We start from the raw sequence: 24,794 nt of genomic DNA, 5'->3' as shown, positions 1-24,794 counted from the left end.
TTTTTAGATCAATTTCAATAAATTTTAAAATTACTAATTTAATGTATATGAAAAAACAAACCATATTTACCAAATAATATAAAAGTGCATATATTTATTTTTGCATACGTTCCTATCCTACCCAGAAGGATCCACGTTCGGCTTCCGCTGTTTCTGACGATCATAATTAATTAAATAAATTAAAGTATTATTATTGTAGTCAAAACACACACTGTAGCTTTTTGTAAACTATTAAAACTTTATAAAACTAGAACAAGACCTTGTCTCCCCATGCAAAAAGGTTAATTTTTCTACTTTAAACGTAGAAATGTTAAACAAATGGCCAATGGACATGTTTTTTTTTTTTGATAACTTAAGGGACATATGTTTTTCTTGACTGCTTTATTAGTTTTACTTTTACACATAGCTTTTAAATAAATAAATAATTGATCTTTTTAATTTCAAGTTCAAAGCACCGGAGTCCAAAAGGATTGGCTGTGATGTTGTCTATAAGCAGCTATACGCACTTAGCCCAAAATCTTGATTGTTTATGGTTTATTAGACCTTAGAAGGTATAGAAAATATTTTGTCTTAAAAGTTTTTATAAATTACATTACGTTTTTGACAAAACAGTAATGTCGTTAATTATGTGTTGTTATACGTTGATATTTTGACGCTTTATAAATTTGTGACATTGCAAATTCTAAATGTATAGAAAAAAATCTGACTTTGGTCTTGACAAACTTGATGAAGAGGACAACCACTCACATTAGCACTCGAATATATAGCTGGAGCATTGTAAGTTATGTCAGGCAAGATTTGCTTATATCACACAACAGATTAGTTGTTTTTTTTTTTTTTTTGGTCACCAACAGATTAATTGTTTTGCAATATTTTTGCAGCGGTTACATGGTATTGTAATTCTAGAGATAGTTCATGGCAGGAGTAATAAGATAGAACGATCCATGGACAATTCTACTTTCTCTCTTATTGACTCGTTAATTAACCAATTTTCCTTTTGATAACATTATTTCACGTTAATCATTGAGTAAAAGTCTCAAACTTTTTTGTTCTTCTTTCCCTAGGTGGAGGGTATTGAGGGATCAGAATAATCTGTTGGAAACTGGTGGATCCGAGACTCGGATCAGATTACAACAGAGAAGAGGAAATGACCATGATCCAAATTTCGATAATGTGTCCAAGCTCAGAATCCTGTGAGAGACCGTCAATGTCAGAAGTGGTGAAGATGTTGGAAGGTAAGAAGATGGTGGAGACGGAGAAACTTGAGGATGCTTCAATCCATAGAGAAACAACGAGACTTGAAAACATGAACACAATGAATAAGTATTATGGAACGATAGGGCAAGAGATAAGTACGAGTATGAGCATGAGTGATAAAAGTAAATCATCATCAGATCATTAGCAAGTTTGTGTATATAACATATTAAGATGAAACTCAAAGAACTGTCTTTAGATTTCCAGAAACAATCTGAGTTTTTAGGTACAAGTCAGAGAGAGAGAGAGAGAGAGAGAGAGAGAGAGATGTGGGAATCAATATTTTTTATAAGTGTCAAAATAGACAAAAGCAGAGAATCCTAATGTAACTACTTACACACAAGATTTACATTTGGTTCTTCTTTTCCTTTTTTTGTCTTTTCAAATCTTCTTCATCTTAAATCAATTTTCTTCCACAAAGTTGGTAGGCTCGCTTAGAACATACTTAGGTAGCTCATACTTAGCGCCTGGAGGGCAATAACAGCACTAGTTAGGACCAAGAAGAACAATCACAAAGGCAAGCGAAAAAAAGATTTGAACTTTCACCTCTCTCGTCATAGCAGACTGTGAGATCCGTGTTCTGAACAATGACTCCTGCACTGTCTACAATTGCTTGTGCAAGAGATATGTCAGCTTCAGCAGCAGCGCGAAGCGCATCCCATATCTCTGCCATTACCAAGTGTAAAAATACACCATGTTGATACTAAGATTAGATGCAAACAGAGAAAAAAAAAAGTATATCATTGTTTTGACACAAAGTTTCTATGATTTCCCCTAACTGTGGTATATCATTACACTGACACAATAATTGCCTTGAAGTTCAATGGTAAACACTTGAAATTCTCAACCTAGTAAAATATCTTTTCACACAAGTCTGCTGATGAAGTTCAGCAAAAAGGGTCCTTAGCTCAGTGGTAGAGCAATTGACTGCAGATCAATAGGTCACCGGTTCGAATCCGGTAAGGCCCTTTTATTTCTTACCTTTTAATCCTTCCTAATCCCTACAATTCCTTTTTCACAGACCTTTAAATAATCATATGGTAAATCAATGACTATTTCGTATTCATCTCTATGTGTAAGTCATCTCTAACAACCATAGGGTTTCTTTCTTGGCTCAGTAATTGAGTAATTGACCTACCAATAGCTCACCGGTTCGAACCAGTAGGACTTAAACCTCTCTTTTTCTCTCTTTCCCAATCACCAATACCCCTTTTTCACAAAACCTTGCAGATCAATGCCTATTATATAATCTTCTCTCTGTGTAACTCATTAACAAACAACAAAGGGTCCTTAGCTCAGTGGTAGAGCAATTGACTGCAGATCAATAGGTCACCGGTTCGAATCCGGTAGGGCCCTTAAAAGTCTCTCTTTTTTCTATCCTTCAGTCACCAATATCTCTTTTTTGCAGATGAAAGACTAATCTATAAACCTTCTTGTACAACTCATTGCTAAACAACCAAAGGGTCCTTAGCTCAGTGGTAGAGCAATTGACTGCAGATCAATAGGTCACCGGTTCGAACCCGGTAGGGCCCTTAGAATATCTCTTTTGTCCCCTCCCTCCCAATCACTAATATCCCTTTTCTACAAACCTTCCAATTCTTTATTGTGTAATCAAATGGTATAAAGCAAAAAAGAAAACACAACTCAAAAAATAAAAATCAAGGCAAGCTCAAGGAATAAGTAACAGTTACCTTTCCTACCGCCATAATGAGGAGCAGTGTCCCAAAACTCTTCTCTCAGTTTCATAAGCTCAGCTTTGGTGATCGGTTGGGTGTGCTTCCATGGTTTCGGCTTCCTAATTTTCTTCACTGACCCTGTAAAGAAACAAGAAGTTATCCATCTGAATGCAATGCATATATTAAAAGATCTAATATGCAACATCAATCATAAGGCATTGACAATAAAGATTGAAAAGCAAGTCCATTGGCAGCAACTAGCTTTATCGGTGTAGATCATTCACTTAATTTTCTTTCCATAAAAGAAAAGCCAACCATAGTTAGTAGATATGTAGATGCACATAAACAAAACATACACATATAAAAATCTAAAAACATAAACAAATCCTTCACTAGAATCAATAATTAAAACATCAAAGATTTGTAACTGAATCAAACCCCATCAGATCAGATAAAACCTAAACCCTAAAATTTCAATGAACAAAATCTACATCAAGGTTGGAACAAAAGAACACTCTAAACATATTAATTACACATCTAGGGTTTTTTCTCATCTACTCCGAAAACAAAACAAAAAAAGATGATTCCTTTTTTCGCCTTATCGAATAAAATAGAACAGAGTAAAGTCGTAGAACTAAGAAAGATTCGATCTCACCATCTCCTTGCGACTGTGTTGATCCAGCACAACCCATTAATCTGCTTCTTTCAACCCTTCAAGTAAAAAAAAAAAACACAAATTCTCTCGCAGAAACGGATTCAGACAGAACAAGGGTTTTGTCGAAGCTTCATCGAAACCAATCAAAGTCGCAAACTTTTCACCTTCCCTTTAAAAAAGAGAAAGCAAAGATATTTCTTTTGTTCGAATCTTGAGACACACAAATCAGATGTCGGTAGAATGAAGAAGAAGAAGAAGAAGAAGAAGAAGATCAAGACCGAGTTGAATCGGCGGTGTTGATGATTGTGACATTATTTTGTGTAAATCTTTTCGTTTATTTAAAGATTTGATTTTTTTTCTTTGGGTTTTTTTTTTTTTTTGGCTTCGCTGTTTTCTCAATTAAAGGCAAAAAATGTTTCTAAATCCAATGCGAACCAATGTTACATCACCCAATCAGATTTCACCACGTCATCCTAATTATTCTTTGGATTGAAGAATCTATGCACTTTAAATCTTTTATCTTTTAACTAATAATTGATCATGGCTTAATTTAAGTTGATCAGGTTGAGAAAAAGAATTAGGCAATAATCATTCACTTTTAAAAGTCGCTACCAGATTTGTTTTTGTTGTTATTTAAAGAAGGAATAGTTGAATTTGTTAATTAATCCCGTAGATAATGATGGTATACAATAATATTGCTATTGCACTGAGATTTTTTTTTTCTTTTCAAAACAAGATTGCAATTTTTAATTATTTAAACCGAAAGATATTTATGTATGGTAAATAATCTTGAGAAATGAATCACATTTTCTTTTTTTTAAGAAGGAACACATGCTTGAATTTTTTTATATATTATTATTTCCTACTATTTATTTAGTAAGAGTTTATTTTAAAGAGATTAAGGCCATGAATGCTTTGTAGTTTTTAATTGGCTTTTAGTTTTTAGTTTTTGGTTTTTGCCTTTTTGACTTTTGGTTTTTATTTTGTTTTTTAGTTTTTTTGACTTTTGGTATAGATTTTAGTTTTTGCATAATCTTGAATGGTAGAAAAATGATTTAGTGGGGTTATTGGTTCGAGATTTGAATATATTTTTAAATATTTTAATTGTTATATAGAATCTGTTGTTATTCGATTAAGATTTTGTTAAATCCTGTTAAAGTTTAGTGTTATTAGTTTGATTTGTAAAAAAATCATTTAAAATCTTAACAAATTTGGGTTATTAGATTCAGACTTTTATAAAGTCATTAAAATTTTTGTGTTATTCAATTAAAACAAAAAAATATATGATTGTTAATGAGTTCAATTATTATGTTATTGGTTCATGATTTTAGACACTTTCTTTACAAAATAAAGTCATAAAAAATATCACAAAAATACAGAGATTTTTTGGAGAACTTTACAAGATTTTAGAAAACTAAACAACAAAACTCTCTATCAATCTTTAAACAATCTTTAACAATCTTTCAGTTATTCACTTTTAATGATTTTATTGAACTCTTCAAAAATCTTCATAAATTAGAATCCAATACCAATCCCGAAATTTTCTTTAAGTGATTTTAGTTATTGTTTTGGGTTTAATTTTTGTTTTTTTAAATGTCACCTAAGTTTTTTTTATTTAGAAACCCACAAAACTTGGTTTTTAGATTCTCTATGAACAAATAAGAAAAACCACTTAAAATCTGCTTTTCTTAATTTTTAGGAAATCTATTTTTTTGAATCATGAATGGCTAATTAACTAGTTTTTGCAAAATCAAAAACCTAAAACTGGTTCAAAATCTGCAGCCATTCGAGGCCTGAAACCTTTTCAATCAAGAAAATGATATGAAACTCACTAACTTCAAGTCTTACTATTTTAGTGAGTTTATCGTGATTCTTTTCTAGAAGACACACATGTTCTACAGTAAAACCTCTATAAATTAATAATGTTGGGATTGGGACTAAGACATTTTATTAATTTATCTATAAATTAATAATAATTATTTTATAGTGTAAATTAATAATTATTAATTTATATGCATATTTTTAATTGTTTGGTTTTTAAAAATTATGAATTGAGACAATTTTTGCAAAATAAGATTAGAATTTTGGATGTTGTAAATGTTATGGTGTTGGAATTGAATTTGAAATAATTAAAAAATATTATTGACAATGAATTACAATTATTATAGACAAACTCACTTATACACATGACATAAATATTCAAATTTATGAATAAGAATATCAATTATCGTATTTTAACATTTTATCAAACTATCAAAATGTAAATGATGCATATTTAAAAATTGAAAACTTTAAAAAGTTTTAGCTGTTTTATGAAATGTTATAAATTATTTTATATCATTATAGTTTGAAGATATAACATAACAATTGTTTTATAGATATGAGGTTAAAGAGAAACATACTTTACTATATTAGTATATATATATGTAAATTTACATGATTATTAATTTATGATATTATTGGGACCATATTTTACATGGGGATTTCAAAAAAAAATATTAATTATCTTATTATGTTATTGAATTTTATTATTTTTTACACTATTACGACTTGGGACTAGCAAAATTATTAATTTATAGTGTTTATTAATTTATAGAGAATTAATTTATAGAGGTTTTACTATATATATTTCTTACTATTTGTTTAGTAATAGTTTATTTAAAAGAGATCAGAAACTCACTCAACTTCAAGTCTTCTTAAACCAGAAGTTTTTGGAAATGTTTTAGTTCCATTGTGCCAAAATCTAAGAACAAGCCAAGATTTCAAAAAGACCATATAGATTAGATGATCGGATTTGGCAACACTTTCTCTTGGGTTTGAAAACCAACATTGATGTCACAGAGGATCTGGACAAAGTTTCTTACTACTTATAAGACAAGAAACTAAGATGAACAAATAAATAATTTCCCAACAAATCTATATTCTTTGTAAAATTCAGCCAACAAAGCTCTTCTTCTTCTTCTACCTGAAGGCTTCAGATTCCTGCGAACTTTTAGTGAAGTTAAATCCATAAAGAAACGATCTTTCTTCACTTCTTTTGAAGTATGATCATCCCCACAAAGGCAATCCCACGAGTGGCCACACCTATGAGAAGCAATATCATTATGGATAAATTCCACTCGTTAATGTCGTAGCCACTCTTCATAAGCGATCCACATCGTGTAATCATCCATACTCCATAGTACCTGAAATCCAATATATGAATCAAACCAAGATTTTGAAAGGTAACTTCTTTGTGCTTCTGTTCCAACTTGTTTTCGTACCTTTGAGCATTTCCTATCACAAATGCCTCCAAAGCCCACTTTGGATAACTCAAGTCAGCCATGATCCTAATAGCTTCACTATTCTTCGGTTGGGTTGCAACAAGTGTTAAAACGACTGGAAGAAGAACAGAAAACTGCAAAACCAAGTCTGTCATTAGATACGTAGAGAGTATGATTCGTCTTCAAAAGGAAACTTAGATAAAACTCACCAGCTGGGCTGAGCTCGGTTGGAGAAAGATAGCCAACGCATATGCAATACCGGTCACACAATATACGAGGCAGACCAAAACAATATAGTTATCGAAAAATGTTGATCTCGGATTCGTGAAGAAATAGAACATAGAGAGATAGACCAATGGCTTGACAAGTATATTGAAAAAGTCTATTGTATCTTTGGCAAGGAAGCAGGCCGAGCTACTCATCCCCGAGGCACTTTCTCTCCAGTAATGTAACTTGTCTAGTGAGAATGATCTTAAAGCTGCTATTTTGCAAAGAAGAGCTGACAAAAGAAGAAAAGCAAAAGATAAGATTCATAAGAAGTTAAGAACATGAATCAAGTTCTCAGAAATTGATTGATAACAGTTATGATAGGTTAATAGAGGATTTAATCCAACTTACAGACTGCTATAATAGTGTAGGTATAGCCAGGAGCTCCAAAGCTCTCATCACTTGCTTTAATAAGTGATCCTAAACAAGCTCCAGCAAGCAACAATATCAAATAGTCTGTGGCTTGTAATTGAGCTTCTCTCATTCGCTGCTTAGCTATCCTGAAATCAAGAACATAAATCCGTTTTATTCCAACATCCAAGAATTCAAATGATCATAAATAAGTCGTGGAAGATTTAAGAAGAAAACCTTCCAAGAAAATATTTGTATTGTAGCCACATAGAAGGGGTTCTTCTGTGGGACAAATCTCGAGACTTTAAGAAGTTATGGCGTATTTTATCACTACGCAACCTGAAATTACAATACACATCACCCCATAGCTCTGTGGCAAATGTTTGGTTACCAATGACTGGATTCGTTTCAAGACCATCAGCACTGTTGTTCCGCATATCTAATGGAACCGAGTACCCTTTGTGAAGCATCCACCTTTGAGGAAGCTCTTTGTAACCAACACCAGAATTCCCAATTGATATCACAACGCCTTCCAGAACGTCAATGTAGTAGTCAGGAGGGTTGATACGGTCTGGAACATTTATTCCCAACCCCGAGAAGTATTCTTCGACATTGTTGACTGATCCATGGTAAACAATAAGTCCACCTTTCGCGAGAAGTACTAGATCATTGAACGTTTTGAACAAAGTATAACTGCAACAAAGAAACATGAATTAAAAAAATCCATGGCACATAAAGAAGCTATTACCTCTACGGGTGTAAATTATTTTTCAAGATACCTTGGTTGGTGAACAACCATGCAAATATTGACTCCCTCGAGGGCTTCATGCCGAAGTGCTCTAAGAAGAAGCTGTGATGAGGCACTATCCAAGCCAGAAGTAGGCTCATCCAAGAATAAAACCGAAGGCTCCATTACCATTTCTAAACCCACATTCACTCGTTTCCTCTGCCCTCCTGAGATTCCCCGCTTCTCTACTGTACCAACTATAGAATTCCTAACAGCTTGTAGCCCCAAAGAGTCGATGATTCTTTCAACCACAAGAACTTTTTCTGCTTTCGATAGACCCGCAGGTAATCTGCATTTAGCATGGAACCAAAGATTTTCCTCTACTGTCAAGTTTCCATGAACAACATCATCTTGTGGCACAAAACCAATAATTTTTTTATATGAGTGGATTGATTCGGGCTTCCCGTTTATAAGAATCGAACCACTCAATTTGCATCCGACAGCTTTCCCAGCCAAAGCAGATAGCAGACTTGTCTTTCCTGCTCCTGATGGGCCCATCACAGCTGTGATCCGACCTGGTTTCATGATTCCTGTGACACATCTCAACACATGCTTACCATTGGACTTTAAGGTAAGAGTTAAATCTCTAAAAGATAACTCCATGAGAGGCCTCTTTCTCGTCTCAGTATTAGTAGCCATTGCAACTATTCCTGAAAACGTAAGATTCTTATTTGCTTGCTCCATGGCTTTCTCCTTCTCAATCCGATCGTACGCATACTTGAAGATTTGGCTCCGTGTTTTCTTAGTTTTGGCCAAATTCTGTCTTTTTACTCTCTTTTCTTCTGTTTCAAGCCTTGCTCTTTCATTACTTACAGCGGCTGCATCATCTTCAATCTCATAACTAGATTGCGCAGCAGAGGAACTCGCAGGACTTGAATATTTTGACATGTCTATATCTTCATCTATCTCAGAAGAGTCCCCACGACCCAACATCATGTGGGTATCTCCATCATGATTGGACTTTTTACCTGAAAATGTCCGATTTATTTGTGCACGGATCTCACTGACATGCTTTTTGGTAGCCTCTCTAGCAGCTTTCCATCTCTGATTAGCTTTTGCTTTCTTCACCGCTGCTTCTCTTGATTTCGCCTGCCTCTTTTCTCTCGTCGTTAGGATTTGATCGGAACAATTGTAGATAATGAGTAGAATAGTACTCACTCCAGCCTGCACAAACAAATTGAAGGCCACTCTTTAAGTGGAAAACCTTAGTTTTACAGATTCAATGATAAGTGAAAAAACTTACGATAACCATAACCCCAAATGCATGCATGTTCTGATTTGCTGTGTTGGGATTGCAGGACGTTAACTTAAAGCAAGCTGCAAAAGACAAGACGTACTTAATAGATAAAGATGAAAATAGTAAACATTACTTAGTTCTGTGACAACAAGCAATCATGAATATTCGATGACATACGTTTCTCAGATGTAGACCCCATTCTGCAGTAGTGCCTAAATCAACAACAAAAGTATAACCAGTTAAACCAAAAAAAGTTTGAAACAAATATGATTCTCAGCTGGATCATTCATTTGATTTAACACAATGTTGAGGACAATTTGTCAGGATAGAACGGAGTTTGAAGGGACGAAAAAATGAATACCCACTATCACAAGGTACTTTTTGAGTGGTGGTTGGACAATACGATCCCGCGGAACAGAATACTTCACCGCTGGATCTGATATCGGCCCATACATTCGCACCTCCACAAGTGTGGTTTGGTCGTCCTGGTGGTAGTTGATAAGTATACCTACATATTTGACATAACATCTCATCTTATCCCGCAATAATATCACATGTATCATACTAGTATTTGTATCAAAGATGGAATAAAAAACTTACGGTTCACATAAGCTTGTAGTCTTATTAAGGGTAGCTAAGGGACAATGAGCACCAAGGGGACAAGCTTTTTCAAAACAGAACAAAAATTCAGAAACAGTGTTAGTTAGACCATTTCATATAGATGAGAAAAGCTTATATAAACCATGAAGGCGTTTATAAATTGCTTACGTATCATGCAGGTGAGGCCACGGGGGCAGAAAAACCCTTCACAGCAAGCCATACAGTTTTCTGTTCTTTCAGGAAAATCTTTGGAGTTTTGTAGGTCGACTTGTTCGGTTGGTTCAACACTACAGCCCCATCCAGGTTCACAACCAGAGACCCATGAAGTCAAGTTGCAATTTACATTTGGTTGCAAGTGGCCTTGGCTATTCGACTTATTGAAAAAAGCATTAAAATAGAACTTCATCTCTGCTGCTGTACAGATACGCCTACCAATGTCACCTGTTCACCGAAAATGTAAACACATAAAAAGATATGAAAATTATATCATCAGATTAACTCCAAGAACCATAACAGTGTTCCTATAAAATCATCAAATCGTTGATCTACCATTCCATCTTTTTTAAACAGATTAATTTTCTGTGTTGGTTCGTTCTAAGTAATAGTCAGTACCTTTGGTTTTCTGAATGCAAGAAGATAAGAAGTCCAAGTTGGTGGAGAAGTTAAAAGCTTTGTTCCAATCAGCATCCCTGAGATAGTGATTTCAACAAAAGGATAAACAACCTGATCAAAATATCTCACAAGACTTTTTGTAAGCTCAAAGAGTATATCACCTACAGCACCTACGAGTTAATTAGCAAGTGAAGCTATCAATGCATAAACTATACTAAGATCAAAGAATTGAAAGTTCCACATCCTCTTTAGGAATGCTGATATCTTAGTAAATAAATAAAAGACTAAGGTGAAATCTTAATCAGAAAAATGAGACATTTGATTGCATTAGTGATACAAGTCTACAAAAATTAGAAACCAAAGCAAAGCAAATATAGTGCAGATTACAGTTTAAGAGAAAGAAAACTGACGGGTCTTTGATGCAAAACTTTGCTCTGGTACCGAGCTCACGATTAAGAGCAGCTGTGCTATTAGAAAGCCTGCTGTAAACCATCTGTGTAACGAGTGGAAGAACAGCTGGATTTTCGAACTCACTGGTGTCCCCAATAGTTTGACCATTACCAGCATTAATGTAACAAAGCAACCACAGAACTAAGATCACCAATCTGAGATTAGATCCATATTTAAGCCAACTTCGCCGGTTCACACTCATCTTGAGATTCAAAAGCCTTAAAAGACACATAATAGAATTTGACTAAATCAGATGCAAAAACAACAACTAACAAAAACATAAAAAGCCATGCTTGATTTATCAAGTTAAATGAAACGTTTTGAGACATAGTGATTTGTGAATGGAGAAGGAAGAAACGTGAAGGAAGTTGGAGAAAACGATGGTGCAAAGACTAAAATGGTAACTGAAACAATGTGAAAAACGACCCATATCTTAATATTTTTTAAAATCAATCTGTTAAGCTTGATTTTTGGGTTTAGCTACATAAAGGTTGAATCTTTATTAGTCTTATCACATCACATCTCAGCTCTTTTAACAAATTAAGCAGAAACGAACTCCAAAACAATCTAATTCGAGAACCCAGAAACTTGAAAATTGCTTTCTTTGTCTCCAGATCACATTCGAACACCATCACAAAAACATCACAAGTTTTAATTTTTATTCCTTTGATTCTACAGACTAGAAGAGTTAAACCAAGATAAACGGAAGGGAAGGGAGAAAAAAAAACGTACATTGTGACTTGTGAGGCATTAAAGTTCATGACTTGGAAGCTGAAGAATCCATGGAACTTGAAGTTGCTATATATTCAGGGAAGCTTTTTAAACTATTAGTCTGAGATATGCAGATTTTAATCTGTCGTCATTGTCATTGACCTTATAATAAGAAGGAAGAATGAAGAAGGAAGAAGAAGAGAGTGCGTTGAATGATTGTATTATTAGGACAAGGAAAGGACATGTAGACCTAGTAATTATAATTACAGTTTCTAAATCTATAAAAGTATCAACCTTTTTTACCGATTGATTTAGNATATATATATATATATATATATATATATATATATATATATTCTTTCTATGTTTATTCAAAAATTTCTCTAAGTAAAAATGATACGAAATATTTGTAATGTGGCAATTTCCCCTAATAATATACGCGTTTGATTACTGATTTTAGTGACTAAGAAAATGAAATTTCTGTTTTTAATTATTAGTACAAAAAAAAATGCAGATTTCTCTTGTTCTAATATCAAAAAAGTTGTATGCAGAAAAGTCATTTCAAAATTGTAATCCTGACTTTTGTATATAAATTGTAATTGACTATTCTATATATTAAATTTTGTAGAATATTAATATTTTCATGACTAAAAAAAGTACACAATAGAGAAAAAATTTGAATATTAGTCATCATGAAGAATTAAATTTAGGATACTTGCGGATTCGTCCATGTGTTACAACAACTTACAATCAATGGTCCCATGATTTTAATGAATTTTGCTGAGTCCAAATTTAGAAGACAGAAAATAACAAAAAAAAACACTGAAATTTTATTAACATCAAGGGATGAACGAAAACTCTCAATCAAGAACAAACAATAAATGACTTTTTAAAACTTATCAAGAGTCTATAACCACATGTCTATGTGAGGTGAAGAGCTAGAACATATCTTCTTAAGCAAATCAACTATGATGTTATTAATCAAATTTGATATGAAACTCTCTCTGTTTGTTTTTAGTTTTTACTATATCGTCTTCTCCATCCACTCAGGCTTATTTATTACCCGCTAAAAATATTTACATAACGAAAAAAAGAAAAAATTGTTAAAGAAGAAACAAATGTTTTATATCTATTTGTGCAGTAAGGAAATGATCAGAAACTCACTCAACTTTCAAGTCTTGTTCAACCAGAAGTAGTTTTTGGTAATGTTTTAATTCAATTATGCCAAATTCTAAGAACAAGCCTTAATTAGTTTTAAAAGAGCTTTATAGATTACTAGCTAATCTGATTTGACAACACTTTCTCTTGGGTTTGAAAACCAACATCACAGACACAAAAGATGTGTACAAAGTTTCTTACTCTAATAGAACAAGGAACTACGATATACATATAAATTTCATAACAAATCCTTATATTTTCTGTCTGTCCGGAAGCTTCAGATTCCTGCGAACAAAGGAACGGTCTTTCTTCACTTCTTTTTAAGTAAGATCATCCCCACAAAGGCAATTCCACGAGTGGCCACACCTACGAGAAGCAGTATCATTATACATAGATTCCATTCGTTAATGTCGTAGCCATACTTCAAAAGCATACCACACCGCGTAATCATCCATACTCCATAGTACCTGAAACCCAATATATACAGTAGGAATCAAACCAAGCTTTTGGTAGGTAATTAACTTCTTTATGCTTTTTGCTTTTCCAACATGTTTTCGTACCTTCGAGCATTTACTATCACAAATGCCTGCAAAGCCCACTTTGGATAGCTCAAGTCAGCCATTATCCTAATAGCTTTACTATCATCCTTCGGTCGGGATGAAACAAGTGTTAAAACGACTGGAAGAAGAACAGAAAACTGCAAGAAAATCCCCAATAAGTTTGTCGATTAGAATTAAGTAAAGAGAGTATGATTCTTCTTCTTCGAAAGGAAACTCACCAGCTGTGCTGAGCTCGGTTGGAGAAAGATAGCCAAGGCATATGCAATACCGGTCACACAATATACGAGGCAGGCCAAAATAATATAGTTATCCAAAAATGTGGATCTTGGATTGGTGAAGAAATAGAACATAGAGAGATAGACCAAGGGCTTGACAAGTACATTGAAAAAGTCTATTGTATCTTTGGCAAGGAAGCAGGCCGAGCTACTCATCCCCGAAGCACTTTCTCTCCAGTAATGTAACTTGTCTAGTGAGAATGACCTTAGAGCTGCTATTTTGCAAAGAAGAGCTGACAGATGAAGAAGAAGAAAAACAAAAAAAAGACACAAGATTCAGAAGAACATGAAGAAATTTTTCAGAAATTGATTAGTAACAGTAATGATCCAACTTACAGACTGCGATAATAGTGTAGGTATAGCCAAGATATCCAAAGCTCTCATCAGCACTTGCTTTAGTAAGTAATCCTAAACAAGCTCCAGCAAGCAACAAGATCAAATAGTCTGTGGCTTGTAACTTAGCTTCTCTCATTTGCTGCTTAGCTACCCTGAAATCAAGAACATAACTCTGCTTTATTCGGACATCCAAGAATCAGTTAATCGTAACTAAGTCGTGGAAAATTTGAGAAGATCAAACCTTCCAAGGAAATATTTGTATTGTAGCCACATAGAAGGGGTTATTCTGTGGGACAAATCTCTAGACTTCAAGAAGTTGTGCTGTATTTTATCACTACGTAACATGGAATTACTCTTCACATCTCCCCACAGCTCTCTGGCAAATGTTTGTTCTGCATTACCGTGTGAATTACTACCAATGACTGGATTCGTTTCAAGACCATCAGCACTGTAGTTCCGCATATCTAACGGAACCGAGTATCCTTTGTGAAGCATCCACCTTTGAGGAAGCTCTTTGTAATCAACACCAGAATTCCCAATTGTTATGCCTTCAAGAACGTCGATGTAATAGTCAGGAGGGTTGATACGGTCTGGAACATTTATTCCCAACCCGGAGAAGTATTCTTCGACATTGTTGACTGATCCATGGTAAACAGTAAGTCCACCTTTCGCGAGAAGTACTAGATCATTGAAAGTTTTGAACAAAGTGTAACTGCAACAAATTAAGAAACATGAATTAAAAAACTTCATGGCACATGATAAAGATATTTCCTCTACGTGTAACTTGTTTTACAAGATACCTCGGTTGGTGAACAACCATGCAAATGTTGACTCCCTCGAAGGCTTCATGCCGAAGTGCTCTAAGAAGAAGCTGTGATGAGGCACTATCCAAGCCAGAAGTAGGCTCATCCAAGAATAAAATCGAAGGCTCCATTACCATTTCTAAACCCACATTGACTCGTTTCCTCTGCCCTCCTGAGATTCCCCGCTTCTCCACCGTACCAACTAAAGAATTCCTCACAGCTTGTAGCCCCAAAGAGTCGATGGTTCTTTCAACCACAAGAACTTTGTCTGCTTTCGATAGACCCGCAGGTAATCTGCATTTAGCATGGAACCAAATATTTTCTTCTACCGTCAAGTTTCCATGAACAACGTCATCTTGTGGCACAAAACCAATAATTTTTTTATATGAATGGATTGATTCTTGCTTCCCGTTTATAAGAATCGAACCACTCAGTTTGCAACCAACAGCTTTACCAGCCAAAGCAGAGAGCAGACTTGTCTTTCCTGCGCCTGATGGACCCATCACAGCTGTGATCCGACCTGGTTTCATGCTTCCTGTGACACATCTCAACACATGCTTACCATTGGACTTCAAGGTAAGAGTTAGATCTTTATAAGAAAGCTCCATGAGAGGTCTTTTATTCCTCGTCTCAGTATTACTAGCCATTGAAACTATTCCTGAAAAGTTAAGATTCTTATTCTCTTGCTCCATGGCTTTCTCCTTCTCGATCTGATCATATGCAGCCTTGAATATTTGGGTCTGTGTTTGCTTTGCTTTAGCCAAATTCTTTCTTTTTACGCTCTCTTCTTCTATGTTAAGACTTGCTCTTCTTTCATTACTTACGGCTGAACTAGACTGCGCTTGCGCAGCAGAGGAACTCGAATGTTTCGACATTTCTATGTCTTCATATACCTCAGAAGCAGAGTCCCCAGGACCCAACATCATGTGGGTATCACCATCATGATCGGATTTTTTACCTGGAAATGTCCGAGTTATTTGCGCACCGATCTCACGTACATGCTTTTTTGCAGCCTCTCTAGCACCTTTCCATCTCTGATGAGCTCTCGCTTTCTTGACGGCTGCTTCCCTTGACTTCGCCTGCCTCTTTTCCCTGATCTTTAGGATGTGATCGGAACAATTGTAGATAATGAGTAGAATAGTACTCACTGCAGCCTGCACAAACATACATTGAAGGCCACTCTTTTAGTAGTGGAAAACCAATTAGCTAGTCTTGGATATTCCAGTAATAACTGAAATAGAAACTTACGATAAACATAATCCCAAATGCATGTATGTTCTGATTTCCTGTGTTGCGTTTGCAGGACGATAACTTCAAGCAAGCTGCAGAAGCCAAGACGTACTTAAGAGATGCATGGAGATAGTAAACATTACTAATTATTGGTTATGTAAGTGACAACAAGCGATCATGAATATTCGATATGACTTACGTTTCTCAGATGTTGACCCCTTTCTGCAATAGTGCCTAAATCAACATAAAAAGGAATAACCACTTAAGATATAGACAAACTCTGATTCTCAGCTAAATCATTAATCTGTTATTATATTCAAATTATCCATCTAAATGTTTTACTTCCAAATGAACCATCCACATGTTCCATCTAAATGATACATCAAAAATATGTTAATTGATTTCCATTTTTGTTGGTTTGATGCCATATGAATGAACATCTGTTTGTTTGGTTACATCTCCATCTAGGTGATTTTAATTAGAAACTAGAAAGTGACTAAAATGCTCATGTTTTAATTTAACTATGTTGTTAATTTTAATTTTAAGTATAATAATCTTTAATCTAAAGTATATTTACAACAAATCATGTTTTAATAATGTTTAAAAATTACAAATTGATTTTTACTCGCATAAATTCATAAAGTAATATTCATATTTGCATTTTTCTGAAATATAAATATATTTCAAGTACCATTTAAAAAACATAATTTAATAGTTATTGCTGAAAAATTCAATTTTATGATTTGCTGTTTTGACTGAAAATGTGATTTGGAGTTTTGGTGGGTAAATATATTTTTTGGTTTTAGCAGAAAAATATGATTTTGCGGTTTTGGTAGGAAAATATGATTTTTCAATTTTAGCCGGAAGCATATTTTACAGTTTTGGTAGACAAAATATTGTAATTTGCAAAATAATTGTAAAATTATCATTTTTGAAGACAAATGATTCATTTGGATAATTAAGGCATAGCTGTAATTTGTTATTTTTGATTAAACCAACTTCATCTAAACGATTCAACTAGATTAATGCAAATGAATATTATTTTTTTTGCCTAAATTTAAAAAATGCATTCAGATTATCCATCTGGATGATGCACAATTTTAAATAAAAACGAACAATGGGAGCAAATAAACATTGGCATAACAGAGTAAGACAACGTTGAGGAAAATTTGTCAGTATAGAATGAATTTTGAAGGGGCGAAGAAATGAATACCCTTTTTCACAAGCTAATATTTTATCGGTGGTTGGGCAATGCGATCCCGCAGGACAGAATATTTCACTGCTGGAAGTGATATCGGCCCATACATTCGCACCTCCACAAGTGTGGCTTGGTAGTCTTGTACTTGGTGGTAGTTGATAAGTATACCTACAGATTTGACATAACATCTTATTATCTTATCCCGCAACAATATCACATATATGTATCATATTAGTATTTGTATCTAAGATGGAATAAAAAAAAACTTACGGTTCGCATATGCTTGTAGTCTTATTAAGGGTAGCTAAGGGACAATGAGCACCAAGGGGACAAGCTTTTTTCAAAACAGAACAAAAAAAAAAAATCAGAAACAGTGTTAGTTTAGACCAAATAGATGAGAAAACCTTATAAATTAAACCATATGAAGGCGTTTTATGAACTGCTTACGTATCATACAAGTGAGGCCACGAGGGCAGAAAAACCCTTCACAGCAAGTCATACAGTCTTTTTTTCTTTTAGGAAAATCTTGGGAGTTTTGCAGGTCGACTTGTTCGATTATATCAAGACTACAGCCCCATCCAGGTTCACAACCAGAATCCCATGCAGTCAAGTTGCAATTTACATTTGGCTGCCACTGCCAATATTCCGTGTCATTTTCTTTATTGAAAAAAGCATTAAAATAGAACTTCATCTCTGCTTCTCCACAGATACGCCCAACAATATCACCTGTTCCAGACCAAAAGTGTAAGCACATAACAAGATATGACATTCATCTATGTCATCAGATTAATTACTCCAAGAACCATAAGAAACGTGAGAGTTCTGAAACAAGCAAGAATCATCAAATCGTCGATCTTCCATCTTTTTACAACAACCAAGTAGCAAATAATTATCTGTTTCGGTCGTGCTAACTGCTAAGTAAAAGTCGGTACCTTTGGTTTTCTGAATGCACTTAGTTAAGAAATCCAAGTTGGTGGAGAAGTTAAAAGCTCTGTTCCATTCAGAATCCCTGAGATAGTGATTTCAACAAAAGGATAAACAACCTGATCAAAATATCTCACAAGACTTTTTGTAAGCTCAAAGAGTATATTTTCACGTATAGAACCTACAGTTAATTAGCAAGTGAAGCTATCAACTGCATCAACCATACTAAGATCAAAGAATTGAAAGTTCCAGATTACAATTTAAGAGAAAGAAAACTTACAAGTCTTTAAAGCAAAACTTTGCTCTGTTATCAAGATCACGACTAAGAGCAGCGCTAGTATTAGAAACCCTGCGATAAACCATCTTTGTAACGAGGGGAAGAAGAGCTGGATTGTCTTCGAAATCACTGCTGTTCCAAATAATTTGACCATTCCCAACATAACAAACCAACCACAGAACTAAGATAACCATTCTGAGATTAAATCCATGATTGTGCCAACTTCGACGGTTCACACTCATCTTGAGATTCAAAAGCCTTAAAGAAGAACACATAATAGAAAGAGTGACTAAATCAGATGCAAAAACAACAACTAACAAAAACATAAAGGTTGAATCTTTATTTGTCTTATCACATCACATCACAAAACAGCTAAACATCGCAATTTTTAGTCTAAACTCCAGAGACTATAAAACGAGGATCAATGGAAGAAAAAGAAAACGTACATTGTGACTTGTGAGGCATTGAAGCTCATGACTTGGGAGCTGAAGAATCCATGCATGAGAAATACAGTTGCTAAATTCTTGGGGAAACTTTTTAAACTAAAAGAGAAATATAAGATACGTATATCATATGACTTGTGAGGCGTTGAAGTTCATGACGTGGGAGATGAAGTATCCATGAAAAATGAAGTTGCTAAATTATTGGGGAAGCTTGTTAAAATAGTAATCTACATAGTTGACCTCGACAAGAGGGAAGACGAAGACGAAGACGAGGGTGCGTTGAATAATTCTTTACGACATGGACATGATGTATACCTAGTTAAATCTACAGTTAACTAAATGAGAAGAAAAGTAATCGGATGCTGGATGGAGATTTATATAACGTGAGTTTCGGTAGATACATGACGTTTTCATACAAAAAAACAAAAAAAAAAAGGATGTTCGTACGTAAAATAACAATTAATGAAGAGAAAGATGACAAAGATTTGTGCGTAAAATAACCGTTAGACAAGAGAAAGATGACAAAGAAAGGAGATTGTGACTCAATTGTGTGGCCAAATTGAACCACCCGAAAGTTCAAAGCAATTTCATTTCCACTTCAATATCAGTGACGTGATGAGCTATACACTACCAAAAAAAAATCAGCTTTGATATTTAATTTGTTCCAAAAAATTTCAAATTTGATATGAAACTCTCATTTGTTTTTACTAGGGCATATCTATCCTTGAATCCTTCAAAATTGAGATAATATATTGATTTTATTAATATTTTAATATAATATTATTATTTAGTTTAATTAATTATTTTTGTTTGTAAATTGAGCAATTAGATCGTGACAAATAAACAAGACATGGTCTATGAATGTCTCACTATGTCTTATGCGAGATACAGGCAAAAAATCGTTGGAGAAGAGAAAAAAGAAAGAAACCCTTTTGTGGGCATAAGACCTTTTTTCTGAGCTAGAGTATTCGTCTAGGTTTAGAAGAGAACTTTAGACTGGAAAAACACGTTTCCATCAGCCGAATTCCACTGTTTAATCTCACTTTACCTGGTTATTAGCTCAAATTAGTAAGAATTTGAGTGTTTGTTGCAGTTGTCCTTCCTTTGTTTTTCGGAATTTCTGGGGATTTCGCGATTGCTTAGGAGTTTCCTTTCAAATATCGGGATCTGTAAGTGGGAATCATGTTGTCAGCGATGGATAAGGCGCTCATAGCTATGTCCATCGAAGAAGATGAAGAAGATCTTCCTTTTGTGATGCCGGATCAACCGGAATTCATGTCAGTTCAGAGAAATGTTATAAGTCTGATTGGTAGAACTTTGAACCCTCCTTGTCAGTCGATGAAGAATCTCATTCGAGATATGCCAAGAAGGTGGCAAAAACCTGGAAGGATGAGATGTGTTGCTCTATCAAATGAGAGATTCCAGTTCATCTTCAAGTCAGAATACGATCTACAAGAAGTTCTAGATAAAGGAACCCACACTTACAACGAGTGGTCGATAGTCGTGGATAGATGGTATGAGAATCCTCCGGTTAACTACCTGCAAACTATGCCGATCTGGGTCCAGATTTGGAATCCCCCGGTGAACTACTATACGAAAAAGATATCACAACCTTAGGGGAGTTACTGGGTGAGGTTCTGGAGGTGGCCTTCGATCCAGAAACACCACAATTATATGGGTATGTATGGGTTAAAGTCCGTTTTGATGTATCACGACCTCTTCGCAGAACCAAAGTGTTATCTCTTCCAAATGGGGGTTCTATAGAGGTCAGGTTTCAGTATGAAAAGATCCAGAAGAGATGCTATGAATGTCAGCGTCTTACTCACGAAGTGGATGTGTGCCCAATTCTAGTGAAGAAAAGAGAACCTGAAGTTTCAGCGAGAAAAGCTGGGAAGGGAGTTCTGAAGCCTGCAAAATCTTTGGTTTTGAAAGAGTCTGACCCTTTGTTTGGTGTTTTGAGGGAGGACCAAGTGGGCATAGATCATGCGACTCGGAGAACTAAAATTGCTGAGGAGGTGCTCGAAGGTATGAGACAATATTTGCGTGCAAATACAACAGAAGACATCCACGTTAAAGTTGATAGGGTGAGGAAATCAGTTGGAGATGTCGAGAAGGATCCAATAGCTAGAAAAACGGTTCTTAGACTCGAACCTCCTCCTATTATTCATCACGATGTTAATACGGAGAAAGGCTTGGTCTTTAGCTTTGACTTGGGTGAATCAGCAGGGTCAAAAGTTGCTGCTATTTCCAAGAAATCTCTGCTAGTGGGGCAATGTCCTTCGTCTAGCTCCCATATGAATTGGTCTAACTCGGATGTGAGGGCTAACCGATCAAAAGGTTTTACTCCGGAGAATCCAGGACAGCTCCTAGCTTTGTCCCAACCATTCCAGGAAGGTGCAACAGTTTATAGTACTGGTTCTTTTGAGACTGGTCCTTCCGGCACTATTCCCAAAAAGGTTAAATTTAGACGTAGACCACAAAAGTCTTCTAGGAAGCCAAAGCCGAAACTACCAAATATCCTGGGGAAAGATCAGGATCTACGTTTGGGGCTAGAAAAAGGGGTCATAGACAAGAGGAAAGCAGTAGAGGAGGGCTTAAGCACTGCAAAATCCATCAAGCTTAACCCTAGAAAGGCGATTGATAACATCATTATTTTACCCATTTTAGCTATAGTTTTAGTATGCATTTAGGAAGAGTTTGATATGATTTCAATGCTTTAATGTCTATTATAAAGTATTTTAGGTTTCAAGAAGCTTTTACAGGTTTTATAGCAAAAAGGATCAAAAGACAAGAGCTTTACAGTATGGGCCACTTTTGAAGAGCTTCCAGAACTCAAAATATATCATTCTTGGTGTCTATGGAAAGCTGGAAAAGTCATATTTCTCCTCGATGTGAAATCCAATCAATCCATTCATTCATCCGGAAGTTATGTCCGATTTACCAAGACGTGTTATAAACCGACGTGAAGAGAAGCAACCAGCCGATGGGCTTTTATTCAAGGCCTGACCAGCGACCATCATCATGACCCAGTCCAAGCCTCATCCACGGTCCAGAAGCCTCTCACGCCGTCCCTTGTCCTGCACTTAAGAAGAGAAGATGTTTCTACTCTTACAAAACCTAACCCTAAACAAAACCCTATAAATACTCTTAAGACCTAGGGTTTTGGGGTGTGCTTCCTTTGTGCCTCTAAATTCTTCATCCACGCCACAGCAGCCAACCTAGAGACGACCAGAGACTCCTCTACCGCCGTCGAAGCTCGTCCTCTCTCACCTCCTCTTAGAAGCCATCGTCGAAGACACCAAATCTCTACTCTTCCTTATTTCTTTCATACTTACATTGCTTTTGGGATCAAGTTAATTTTGTGACAAATAGAGAAGTTTCCTTTGAACCCTTTTTTTTATTTGATTCGTTTTTGATGCTATTCTTAATAATATCAATGTCGTTTCTTTGCATCATGAGCGAGTAGTTTACTTTGTTGGGTTTTATGGGGTGATTCAAGGGGAATTCATGGTTCGCTTCAATTAGGTTGTTAGATCTTATTTTTGGTTTTTTTATAGAGCTCTTTTGGGACATCTTTATCTTAATGCTTATGCTTGGATTGATCACCAAGTACGGATCTAGAGAACGGGAGCGCTAACGGCGTTATCCTACTTCTCTGAACTAGTGTTATACCGAAACCTTGCTCGTACCTGCGTAAGTTGAGTTACAAAGTTTGGTGAATGTATCGAACTTGTTTAACTAGCTGGTTGACATGCGTCGTTGCCTGCGAAAGTTGAGTAACAGAGTGTGAAGACTTTAGACTTTCATTCTATGAGAATAGCTTGTTAGTTCATAAGTGTTTCGTAGTTGAGAACCTAGACCGAAAATTAGTATTTACTTGTTAGATCTTACACTTAATATTGCTTAGAACCATGAAAACCCTGAGATGACTCCCAGAACGCCCAACGCCTTAGTCTTATAGTTTTAAACCGTTTTTATTTATTTGCAATAGTTATTAGGAAAACCAAAACTCTAATCTCTTATTTAGTCTTAGCCATAGTTTCTTCTCTTTTAATTCAATTTGTGTTTGCTATTACTCTTTGTGGGATCGATCCTAAAATACTACACTGATTAACTTTGAACTTTTAGTCGTTGTGTAGTCTTTTTAGGTAAAAGATTTGGAGTAAAATTCTACACACATCAGCGATCCCAGGGGAGGGATTGCCCCATGATCAATGAGTATTTTGAGCTGAAATTGCCAGGGCTTGGGACGGTATCAAGCCCTGGCTTTTCCTCGTCTCAAGGAGTTGAGTAAAACCTTCTTCTCTGAGATCTTTTTCTTGATGGAAACGATGCACAATAGAGATATATTAGTAGATTTACAAGAGGTTTTCTGTTATGATCGTGTTTTTACTATCCAATCTGTAGGGAGGTGCGGAGGCTTAGCTATTTTTTGGAAGAATAGTTTAAAGGTGGATTTCCATTATGCGAATAAGAACTTGATAGATATGCAAGTTCAGTTTGGAGTTGCTACCTTTTTTGTCTCATGCATTTAGGATGATCCGGATTTTAAGAAAAGACAGTTGGTGGGGGAACACATGAGTAGATTTGGTAGTGCTAGAAAAGAAGATTGGATTATGCTAGGTTTTTTCAATGATATCTGCAATAATGGTGAGAAGATAGGAGGGCCAAGAAGATGTGAATCTGTTTTCAGACCTTTCAGTGACATGTTGAGAGCTTGTGGAATGGATGAGCTGTCTAGTAATGGAAATAGATTCACTTGGGCAGGGAGAAGATATGACTTGTGGATCCAGAGTAGACTGGATAGAGCTTTCGGAAATCAAGCGTGGTTTAATTCTTATCTGGCTTCAAGTGATTATTTCTTAGAGATGAGAGGATTCGATCATAGACCTATTTTGGTCAAGTTAATCGAATCCCAAGACTCCTATGTGGGCAATTTCAGATTTGATAGTAGGTTTCTGAATAAACCTAGAGTGGAAGAGACTATTGCCCAAGCTTGGGGTCCTATTGTGGCTGATTTGAACGTCCCTTTAGCTTCAAGAGTACGAGGGTGCAAAAGGACCTTAAGCTTATGGAAGAGAGTCAATGCGGTAAACTCTAAAGATAAAAGTAGGAAGATTGAGATAGATCTGGACTTACAACAGTCGATGCTCTCCCCTACCTTTTATCTAGTGGTTTCCCTGAAAAAAGAATTGGCTCAGGCTTATAGAGAAGAAAAAATATTCTGGAAACAGAAATGTCAGAAAAAATGGAAGAAATGGGGGGATCGTAACTCAAAATTTTTTCATGCTTTGGTGAAGGAGTCTAGATCAAGGAATACAATTGAGAAGCTGGTGGATATCAATGGCAATGATCAGTTTTCAGAAGGAGCAAAAGGGGAGGTAGCTTCGGCTTATTTTCAAAACCTCTTTAAGTCCTCCAACCCGACTCCCTTTGGAGATATGTTTCAAGGATTTGAAACAAGAGTCTCAAGGCAAATGAACAACAAACTAATAAGTTTGGTGACTCCTTCAGAAATCAAAGATGCTGTCTTCTCAATTGATCCAACCAGTGCACCAGGAGCAGAGGGTATGTCAGCACTGTTTTTCCAGCAGTATTGGAGCATTGTAGGAGATCAGTTGATAGAAGAGGTTCAGAACTTTTTCTCTAATGGAGTTATGCCGCAAGAATGGAATTATACCCATTTGTGCCTAATCCCTAAGATTCCCCACCCTTCTTTAATGTCGG

General features: G+C 35.4%; 3 protein-coding genes and 3 non-coding genes across 6 annotated transcripts; 3 read left to right on the top strand and 3 right to left on the bottom strand.

The window, feature by feature from the left end:
• On the bottom strand, positions 1,424 to 3,947 carry LOC104778277 (ubiquitin domain-containing protein 1). Its single transcript, XM_010502685.2, has 4 exons — positions 3,586 to 3,947; positions 2,946 to 3,068; positions 1,801 to 1,920; positions 1,424 to 1,721 (listed from the first exon to the last, which is right to left on the bottom strand). The coding sequence occupies exons 1-4, from the start codon at positions 3,620 to 3,622 to the stop codon at positions 1,657 to 1,659; spliced, it is 345 nt and encodes a 114-aa protein (XP_010500987.1). The 5' UTR covers positions 3,623 to 3,947; the 3' UTR covers positions 1,424 to 1,656.
• Positions 2,152 to 2,223, top strand: TRNAC-GCA. Its single transcript has one exon. It is a non-coding gene; the product is annotated as a tRNA-Cys (tRNA).
• On the top strand, positions 2,539 to 2,610 carry TRNAC-GCA. The gene has a single exon. It is a non-coding gene; the product is annotated as a tRNA-Cys (tRNA).
• TRNAC-GCA lies at positions 2,716 to 2,787 on the top strand. Its single transcript has one exon. It is a non-coding gene; the product is annotated as a tRNA-Cys (tRNA).
• On the bottom strand, positions 6,318 to 12,077 carry LOC104778276 (ABC transporter G family member 24-like). The gene is made up of 14 exons (XM_010502684.2): positions 11,885 to 12,077; positions 11,113 to 11,370; positions 10,703 to 10,779; positions 10,259 to 10,531; positions 10,091 to 10,154; positions 9,852 to 9,998; positions 9,668 to 9,702; positions 9,497 to 9,570; positions 8,246 to 9,417; positions 7,704 to 8,159; positions 7,467 to 7,615; positions 7,058 to 7,347; positions 6,849 to 6,982; positions 6,318 to 6,770 (listed from the first exon to the last, which is right to left on the bottom strand). Exons 1-14 carry the CDS (start codon positions 11,911 to 11,913, stop codon positions 6,614 to 6,616), a joined length of 3,315 nt encoding a protein of 1,104 aa, XP_010500986.1. The 5' UTR covers positions 11,914 to 12,077; the 3' UTR covers positions 6,318 to 6,613.
• Positions 13,112 to 19,269, bottom strand: LOC104778275 (ABC transporter G family member 24-like). Its single transcript, XM_010502683.2, has 14 exons — positions 19,071 to 19,269; positions 18,628 to 18,882; positions 18,356 to 18,432; positions 17,871 to 18,149; positions 17,694 to 17,757; positions 17,439 to 17,591; positions 16,425 to 16,459; positions 16,244 to 16,317; positions 14,993 to 16,149; positions 14,434 to 14,904; positions 14,193 to 14,344; positions 13,800 to 14,089; positions 13,582 to 13,718; positions 13,112 to 13,488 (listed from the first exon to the last, which is right to left on the bottom strand). Exons 1-14 carry the CDS (start codon positions 19,124 to 19,126, stop codon positions 13,332 to 13,334), a joined length of 3,357 nt encoding a protein of 1,118 aa, XP_010500985.1. The 5' UTR covers positions 19,127 to 19,269; the 3' UTR covers positions 13,112 to 13,331.

The sequence above is a fragment of the Camelina sativa genome, chromosome 3 (genome assembly GCF_000633955.1).
Source record: "Camelina sativa cultivar DH55 chromosome 3, Cs, whole genome shotgun sequence".
NCBI lineage: Eukaryota > Viridiplantae > Streptophyta > Magnoliopsida > Brassicales > Brassicaceae > Camelina > Camelina sativa.
The sequence above is the reverse complement of the archived record's forward strand: the minus strand, read 5'-3'. Positions and strand labels throughout refer to the sequence as shown.